This window comes from Ptychodera flava, chromosome 6 (genome assembly GCF_041260155.1).
Source record: "Ptychodera flava strain L36383 chromosome 6, AS_Pfla_20210202, whole genome shotgun sequence".
Classification (NCBI taxonomy): domain Eukaryota; kingdom Metazoa; phylum Hemichordata; class Enteropneusta; family Ptychoderidae; genus Ptychodera; species Ptychodera flava.
In genome coordinates, this window is record NC_091933.1 from 12,712,630 (window position 1) to 12,722,922 (window position 10,293).

At 35.5% G+C, this 10,293-nt stretch overlaps 1 protein-coding gene across 1 annotated transcript; it reads right to left on the reverse strand.

Annotated features, from left to right (window-relative positions):
- Positions 1–1,494: 1,494 nt before the first annotated feature.
- LOC139134870 (lysozyme-like) lies at positions 1,495–6,386 on the reverse strand. Its single transcript, XM_070701944.1, has 3 exons — positions 6,221–6,386; positions 3,807–4,001; positions 1,495–3,333 (listed from the first exon to the last, which is right to left on the reverse strand). Exons 1-3 carry the CDS (start codon positions 6,264–6,266, stop codon positions 3,035–3,037), a joined length of 540 nt encoding a protein of 179 aa, XP_070558045.1. The 5' UTR covers positions 6,267–6,386; the 3' UTR covers positions 1,495–3,034.
- Positions 6,387–10,293: the final 3,907 nt, after the last annotated feature.

Consider the following 10,293-nt stretch of genomic DNA (forward strand, 5'->3'; position numbering starts at 1 on the left):
CGAAGACAAGTCTCCTTATAATCAGGTGCAGCAGCGCAATGGACAACGAAGCAAATAAGTCGCATGGTCGATACAGTGTTAACGAATTCCAAATTATTGTGATATATGTTGCTGTTTTCAACCGCTATTCTCCTTAACACAACTTTTTCTGATTCCTTTCTTTGCCACCCTCAGTTTTCACACCTAATTTCTTGTTCTTTTGAAACCGGGACTGATTTCTCACACTTCACAAATAATTACGATGTTTGTAGCTGTCTTCAACTCTATTCTGCTTGACGAATCTTCTCATGGCATGTTTTACAATTCTCGATTTTCACACCCATTTCTCGTCGCTTTGTTCCAGTTTTGACACCTCCTTTTCGCATTTTTTTCAATTCACTCACTCCATATCAACACCATATCACGCTATATCAGTCAGCCAGTATAGTCACAGTATAAAAGCTACTGCACTGTATCTGCCTGTCCATCTATCTATCTATCTATCTATCTATCTATCTATCTATCTATCTATCTATCTATCTATCTATCTATCTATCTATCTATCTATCTATCTATCTATCTATCTATCTATCTGTCTGTCTATCTATCTATCTATCTATCTATCTATCTATCTATCTATCTATCTATCTATCTATCTATCTATCTATCTATCTATCTATCTATCTATCTATTAAGCATCTTTGTCTATACAGGCGAATCAGACGACAGCGATTGAAGTTTGCTATCTGAGGGCACACTATACCCTGCACATAATCAAAGGCAGGTCTCAGGAAGTCAAAAGATGCATGTTAGAATCTTCATATGCATGTATATGTAAACAACCGCTAGACCTTATGGTCACATGACTCGTCACAGTGCGCGGCAAACAATGCTCTTACACATTCGAATAACGATGGGAAGGGTGGCTTTACAAATATTTTCGTATTTTCAGGCATTCAGGCTGCATTCACAAATAGGGGGAGTTCACGGGGGATTTGAAAACTTTGATGGTAGTAGAAGTGCTGGGACTTGAAAGTTTTGCACTGCGTATAGGGAGACCTGAAAATGTTTCAGACTGCTTCCTTTTTACTTTTTACATTTTCAGATTCCATAATTTGGTAGGTAAGTCAATGAAAAATGAATAACATTTTCGTGTCATCCAATGGTTCTAATATTAGTAATAATTTAATGAAATCTAGAACCATTTTGTCGCATTTCATGATTCGAATTTCTAAAAAAATCTAAAAATGTATGAATGCCAATAAATGTTCATAAGAAAAACAACAAGTAGGTCTTGTAATGGGGCAGAAACAGCAACCTTTGATATTTTCTTCAATATTCTATGCATATAAAATGCAGTTTCTTGCTGTCTTCCTACAGCATGCCAAAACACACAATATATGTAAACACTGTTGGTGAAAACTGAATCCGAGTCCAGACTGAAAGTCATTTGTCAATGATATAAATGCACAGTACACATACACAGGCTGTGTTGGCAAGGTGGATACTGGACAGTTCACATGTACACAATTCGTTTTATTTTTATACTAAAGCAACACCAATAGCGACAACTAAATTGAAGACATGTTCACTGTACTGACCGCACCAACCACTTATGTCTCGTCAGTCTTGTCATGTCACTGAGTTACGTCACATGAATGATAAACGGGAAAACTATTTTGCATAGCCCATCGTCTGCTTGCACGGGTCCGTTACTTCGAGGAGCATTCAGCTTCCTGGACAAGAGACCTCGGCAAGTGAAGATGTGCAATAGCCGAGCATTTGCATTTCCCAGATACACTGGCATTGGTCCTCTTCCAAAGTGCGTTTGGGAAGTATACTCCATGGGCAATTGTACACCCGGATGAACTGGATTTGTCGGTCGTTTATTAATGGATGGATTGGTGGATGGATAGGTAAGTGTATGGATGGATGGGCTGGTTGGTTGATAAAGGGTGCAACTTTTGATGATCTGGTCGAGAAAATTAAGCGAGTTGAGATAAATTCAAAAGACAGAGAATATATTGTATGTTTTACTTTGCCCAGAAACATCGCAGTAACGTGTTGTTGGAGTATAAAACCGATACCACAATCCAACATTCTAGATTAAATTCAGTCGTAAAAGGTTTGGGAAGACCAAATGCAAATTTACTTTCAAAAAACACCAAAAAACCCCAAAATGTCTTGTTTGAAAGATTGATAATGCCATGTATTACAGAGACAAAGAATATGTAGTATTGCCAGATCCAAAGTAAATTTCACGCAAAGATATTCGTCTCGATCATGCTCATTATTATTGCTTTCTCCAAATGAGTGTCCTACTTTGATATTAATTATAAAAAGCCAGTGAACTGGGGCGTTATGTCGATAGTGAAAATAATGAAGGGATCTGATTAGTGTAAGGCAGCGTCCTGTCCCACAGAATCTTAAGTAGTCGTCTCTAAGATATAAGAGGCTGTGTACATTCCATACCAATAAGCTTGAAGTCTAAAAGAGACAGACAATGTCACTCATTTCATCTTGATTGGAACTGAGTAATATAATCAGCATGAAAATTCTTACGATGGTATTGAACATAGATCAAGTGTTCTGCAGATTGTTTTTTTAAAATCATTTTTGTAACTCCCCCTCGCTAGATAATGTCCCATCCCTGACAAATCATAAAAGATTCAATAATGAGAAAATTGTCAGCGACATCGACGGTGAAAATTTTACAAATCATGTCTTTAAAATAACTCCTTATAAGTGAGAATTGCCATCAGAATAAAACAGAGGTTATCTTACCGTGTCTCACGTGAAAATGTATCGGACAATCTCATCGGTTTTGCAGGGGAAAAATAACATACAGAGAAAGTAGGAGATTTTATTACTGGTAAAAATGCTAGAAGACTTGCTGCAAATAACGAACCATAAAGTGGCACGTCTAAACCATTGAAAGCGTTAACTTATCAGAATATTCGAATAAGAGGTTGCGATACTACATGTACAGACAACTTGACCAGGAAAAGCTGGAAAAGAATCAACATGAGACCTTGACAGACGATGATTGAATATTTTACAATTGATTGTGGCTCTTATGTTTCAATATGCTCTCCAGCAATGCTGCACCTCTCAGAGCTCCGCGTCGGGGTGGATATGGATCGCAACATTTGTGGTGGTCGAGGCAATCCTTCACTTTCAACCAATACTTCTTGGTAGCTTCAACTTTGTATCCGTTAGGTCCGCCATTATGAATACGTGAGAAGTGCTCGCACGTGGGTGTGGTTCCTATCCGTGCCTTGGTGGCGTAGCGTTTCATGTAGCCGTTCACAGCGTCGCCGGAACACTGCCAATCCGCTGTGCACTTCAACCAATCTGAAAACAAAAATGACTGTCATTTGTTAAAACTGAATCTGTACTGCGCACAGTTATGGTCAATATTTGTGGTGGCTACATAGTGTAAATTGCACTTAACAGGCAAAGACGGACCGTAGTTTTGCTTTCTAGTACGGTGTCTCGCTGCTACCTCTATGGATGGATGCGTTAGCACTAATATAGTATAATACTACATCACGTGATGTATAGCATGAGTGGTCTTCGACGGAAAAAAATCAAACGTCAGTGAAAATATCTATTGTGGTATAGATAAAGATGTTGGTCGTATGCGGGGAAATTCGAGATCAGTCGGAGTTGGTGTAGTTATTTGTTTTACGGGGTCATACGTCATCTGAATTATCCTGTAAGTTTTACATCGTGTTGATTACCGTAGTCATATTTTTTTTTAAATCGATGTCATTACCTATTTCATGATAGTTACACTGTGAATTCTATAAATATGTTTATCTCACCTCCCATGAGACTGCCGCCTTTGAGCTTTGCATCCTCCCAATATATATCCTTTATCTGATAGGGACCACACGAATACGAGTAAACATCCCAATCACAGTGACTGTACTGACCACTGCCGTGCTGCGGCATAGAGCAGTGTGTCTCAACGTAACATATACAGTGTAGACAATCATCAGGGACATACGCCGCATTAACTGCAAGAAGATGATCAGATTGGAAGATATTTAGAGCGATGCATGACAAGATGGCTCCATTAGGATATGAATTATTAGCACACGGAGTATACCTCTGCTGATGTGGCCAGTGCAAAAGGTTTCCCGCACAATGTTAAACGAAGCACGATCCAGCAGGATGAGTAGTTTTTACAATCTTGTTTAAAGGGACATTAGCTGTAACTGTTGACTAATTTTTCACTACTCTGTTTCAATGTATCAGCTACAGAATTTTACTATAATCCGATCATCATGACTAATGCCCGTTGTCCTGCTTGCCAACACAGCCTGTATATGTGAAATGACCATTGTGATTGTTGATAAATGTTTTCTAGTCCGGACCTGAATACAAAATTTAAACAATAACAATGCAGATTATACTCATATAGGGTTTATTTATGAGCTAAATATTAGGAATTTCTCCATGGTTCGGGGATTCAAACCAGAAACTGCAGATGATACAGAAACAAACAAAATAAAAAAATGACCAAAGTTACAGCTAATGGATCTTTAATTAGAAAACAAAATGAAAAGCCTGAAATATTGCTGGCAGCGATCAAAAGTTCGCGTTCAAGCTGCTAGAAACGCCATGCCCCAAGAACGACAATGGGCGTACGTATGAGGGCGCTCAAGCGTATGGTCAGAGTTGCGAAGAGTATGGGGTCGAAAGTTATCAAGTAACCCCTATATACTATTGTTATCAGTTGTCATATAACGATGTTTACTTCTTAGTTGTAACATTTTCATCGCTATTGTTGACGTTATCGTCTTGAGAACTGGCATATACCGGGTTTAGATACAGATTACTGTGAAAATATGGAAAAAGCACGTTCAAAAAAAGCGCAAGCGTAATTTTGCACCAATTTATACGGGCTTGGTGTATACGCTGCGAGCAGACGAGAATGCCCGAATGTCTAAGAACATCGTCACCTAAACACTGCAAAGTTCTGCATTCTGTTTAAATTATTTGTGACATCACTGGGTGTGTTTGTGAAACCATGAGGAAGTTAATGAGTGGCCCGGATTAACATTGGGAAATTTCACGTGTCTATTTCCTTGTACGTTCGAAACTGTCACTTCCGCATTTAATCACGATGGACACTTACAAAATAATATGCATAATGTTTTTCGTATCCTTGAAACCTTGCCGGCAGATAAAGCTGACATGTCCACTTGCAACAGTTTAGTCAGAATAATGATAGGTATAGTGTTCCAACCGATGACGTAACTTGCTTTCATTTTATAAGTAATTTTTGTTCAGTAACCTTATTGGTTTTGCGCCTCGAAAACTGATATTCAGACTCTCAAAGTTCCGATACTTTCTTGGTCTACTACTTGTGGGGATTATTTTGAAGCTCTTGGACTATGGAAAATTTTCATTCTCTCAATTTTGTGAAAATCGGAATTTTGTTTTTTTCCGCCTAGAGTTGATTAATTGTTGTTTATTCAGTCGTATCATCCTTTAATTATTTTGTCTTGCTGTTTGAGAACATTGATTCCCTTGTATTGACTCAATGTGAGCATTTTCGGTCTGAGTATTAAGGTAGAACGCGCCTTGGGACAGATATTCAGGCTTTAGAATTTTATGAATTCTATTCCCATCTACCTCTTATGGAGGCTCTACAAAGCTCTTGGTACAAGAGAACTTTTCACAGTCTTAATTTTCGAAAATCGAAAATGTTATTTTTCTCTATAGAGTTAACACAAGGATGGCGGCCATTTTGAATTTTAAATATTTGTAAATCTTGGGTAATTTATTTCCTTAGTACCAAAATTTGCACTGTGACCCATGATTTTATTCTTGATTTTGAAAGAAAACGGTTGAAAGATTCAACGAGGAAAGTTTGAGCAAATGTTTAAGTCTTTCACTTTCGAGGCGCATATCAGCTTAAATACATGTACAACCAGCCAATCTTGAAGTGAGGTCGAAGTTCTGTGTAATAGTCGCGTGCAAACGTTTCCAACTTGCCCATGCAGGGTAATTTATGTTTTCACAGATCGATTACATCGGTGACAGCGTGTTTTGCATGTCAATTCATTTACCTGTACAAGAACTAGACGATCACGCGACACTGTTACACTTCCGTGTCTATTCATTGAAAGAAATGAAAGCATTGAACCTACATCAGATACACTTGTACACTTTGCGTTAGGCGAGGGTGTTGTAAATATCACTTACTGAATGCACGAACAGATCTTACCTGCCACTGTAAAGAGCGTTATAACGGTAGCGAAAATTCTCTCCATGGTTGATCGATGATACGTGCAGTCCACAGTCTTAGCAAGTTGACACTTGGGGAACCTGTCTCTATCAACCTCGTACACGGTTGTCAGTGAGGCAGTCGTCTGATTGGCCGGAAACAACCTTTGACACGTTTGCATGTGCCGGCAGCCACTAAAGACTGTTGATTCAAACATAGATATATAGCAAAGAAATTGGTCGACCTTTTGACGAGTGAGTGATATCAATTCCTTTCATAGAAGAAGGGGCAATGACCCTAACAATTGAGGTAATCGACCTTAGCAGACGTCTTTGTAGGGAAAGAGGACAGCGAAGCACCTGTAAAAAGGAAAAGTTCAAATTTTAGTGTCATCATAAACATACTAGCTGGAATTACATAGTACAACCGCTCACCGGTGTTTTGTGTCGCACATTGTATTGTTACCGGGCCAGAACAGTCAAAGAAGAAAATAATAATAATATTTCTGCGGATACATCCACGGGAGACTAAAGTATAGATCTCTGTGGAACGTGATTTTAGACAAGAGTTTTAAAAGGAACCTCCACTCTGAATACTCTGTAACACTTGAGGGCGAGAAATTCAAAACAGGTAAGCGATTATTTCTAGTTCCACGCTTCCTGATATTAGCGTTTCATTACAGAAATGACACCCAATGAAAATTTTCGTTGGTAACAGCTTTGCATGAGATGCATATACCATGTTTTATGTGTATGAATTGAAATCGTGCGAAATGTACGCTTATTTATGCCTTCTGCTTCACAGTTAATATTTCAATATTAATAAATCCTGCAAACATTCTTTGAGAATCGTGTTATAACGCCCTCGAAAAAATGCAATAATAAATGAATAGTAAACCCGAACCAATGAGAAACAAAAATGTATAAATTATCGGTCTCGTTAGCAACATAAAACTTTTGCTTGAGCCAGTTATCCTGGATATACTCGCAAATACAAAGCCAGACTGCTTTCATTGTGACTGATGCCTTGAACAAAGAAAGTGCTATATCGGAGAAATGTTGAACCAATCGCTTGGGGGCGCTTCTGTCATAGCAAAAGGGTGCATGGCCGGTATGTGGAAGTTGGCATAGCACTTAATTCTTCCTGTCAACTTTACTTTTAGGTACTTAGACCGACATTCTTCAAATCAAATACCATATATATGACCAGTTTTACAAGTCTGTATGGCATGAATATACGGTAACAGGAGTATTGACAAAGTCTGTTCATCTTTACGACTAAGGCCAGTTTCACTTTTAATCAGTTTCTAGACACGTTATTATTTTCGAGTCAATATGAACATTGACACTTTTTCAACGATGTTGCACAGTATGATATAAATAGCTGACAAGATTCCGACCACATACGTTTGTCAACATAGTCCCTGTACATCGTACACTATGGGGTGAGATTAGTGCCAAAACAATTGTGTTATCATTATTTTACTAGGTTTACATTATTTCGTTTTCTCATTGTTTGCATTTCAAGTTTAATATGTTTGCATTGTTATTTAATTATGTGTACATTTTTATTTCATTCTTTCATTTTGTTTGCATTTTTATTATATTATGTTTGCATTTTTATTTCATTCTTTCATTTTGTTTGCATTTTTATTATTATATGTTTGCATTTTTATTTCATTCTTTCATTTTGTTTGCATTTTAATTATTATGTTTGCATTTTTATTTCATTCTTTCATTTTGTTTGCATTTTTATTATATTATGTTTGCATTTTTATTATATTATGTTTGCATTTTTATTATATTATGTTTGCATTTTTATTTCATTCTTTCATTTTGTTTGCATTTTTATTATTATTTTTTTGCATTTTATTTCATTCTCTCATTTTGTTTGCATTTTTATTATATTATGTTTGCATTTTTATTTTATTATGTTTGCATTTTTATTATATTATGTTTGCATTTTTATTTCATTCTTTCATTTTGTTTGCATTTTTATTTAATTCTTTCATTTTGTTTGCATTTTTATTATATTATGTTTGCATTTTTATTATATTATGTTTGCATTTTTATTTCATTCTTTCATTTTGTTTGCATTTTTATTATATTATGTTTGCATTTTTATTTCATTCTTTCATTTTGTTTGCATTTTTATTATATTATGTTTGCATTTTTATTTCATTCTTTCATTTTGTTTGCATTTTTATTATATTATGTTTGCATTTTTATTTCATTCTTTCATTTTGTTTGCATTTTTATTATATTATGTTTGCATTTTTATTTCATTCTTTCATTTTGTTTGCATTTTTATTATATTATGTTTGCATTTTTATTTCATTCTTTCATTTTGTTTGCATTTTTATTATATTATGTTTGCATTTTTATTTCATTCTTTCATTTTGTTTGCATTTTTATTATATTATGTTTGCATTTTTATTTCATTCTTTCATTTAATTTGCACTTTTATTATATTATGTTTGCATTTTTATTATATTATGTTTGCTTTTTATTATATTATGTTTGCATTTTTATTTCATTCTTTCATTTTGTTTGCATTTTTTTTAATATTATGTTTGCATTTATTTCATTCTTTCATTTTGTTTGCATTTTTATTATATTATGTTTGCAGTTTTATTTATTTCATTATGTTAACATTTTTAATTCATAGAACTATCCCACAATCCTTTTAACAAAGGCTGGTTCCAATAGTTTGACATCGGCTTATGAACTAGTACTAGAAATTGCTGATTTCCTTCAATCAGCATCCTAAGTTTGTTAGTTGGAATATATGTATGATAGCTAAGGTGCTTGTCAAAATGAATTTATTGTACTCCAACTGGAATTGCCTTTTCCTTAGTGTCAGCTAAGGGAGCCTTCAGTAATTACAGGGGGGTGGTCTGGGGAATTTCGCACACACCTGTACCATAAAATGTGACCCTCCCCATCCTCCTGTCTAAAATGTGACCCTCCCCCTTGTCCGACATTCTAAAACTTGACCCTCCCCCCCAACTGCTGCGGTAATCTCCCCCGGAATAACTGAAACAGTATCAGCTAATTTACATAACAGTTGGTTCAATTGTTATGTTAGGGACAAATTACAGAGGGGAGGGCTTGTGGTTTTGGAGGGACAGTCGCAATTTATCACGCAAGAATTTTTGAAGAGATATTTTTTCATACATTGCGGGAGGGTCACAATTTTTGTGCAACTATAAGAAGACAAGATGTGGCTGATTTAGTGCTTCACTAAAAAATATCAAATCATAATACATGGAGTCTATCAGGCAAACTATTGACAATTTACCCCCACAAAACATGCTATATCTGTATATTATATATGTTTGATAACGTATTTAAATGTACTGTACTTGAATTGGGAAGTAAAATGTGCATTCGTGTACAAGAAATTAATTTCTGAATTTCATCTAAAAAGTTAGTTCACTATCCATGGTGTCTATGATGAAACTATGAATAGTTTTTCCAATACAAAAATAGGTAAATCTTTGTATTTTTGTACTCTTGATTACTGATATTAATAATCTTGATAAGACTAGAGTGGTTACAAGTCTATGGTTGTGTAAAAATTTGATTTTAGAATTTCACCAAAATGTTGATTCACTTTGCATGGCGGTCTATGATGAAACTATGATTAATTTTTTTTCCAATGCAAAACTAGGTACATCTGTGCATGTATGTGCGCTTGATTATTTATATTAATGTTTTTGATTAAACCAGAGTGGTTATGCGTCCATGGTTGTGCAAGAAATTTGATTTTGGAATTTCACTGAAAAGTTGATTTACTGTATATGGGTAGTCTATGAGAGAACTATGCACAATTTTTTCCAATATAAAACAGGCAATATCTTTGTATTTATGTACATTTGATAATTGATATACACTTTTCCACCTGTTGCATATGTTTTTGTCGCTTGTCTTTCATCAGTTGTAACTGTTCAAGTTGTTTAATGTAGGATACCACCGCATCTTCTTTGCTTGTGAAACTTGTGGATAATGTGTACGTATTTTGTTGGTGATTTCCCATTCAGGATTTAATATCGAACAGACAATCAAAGTTTT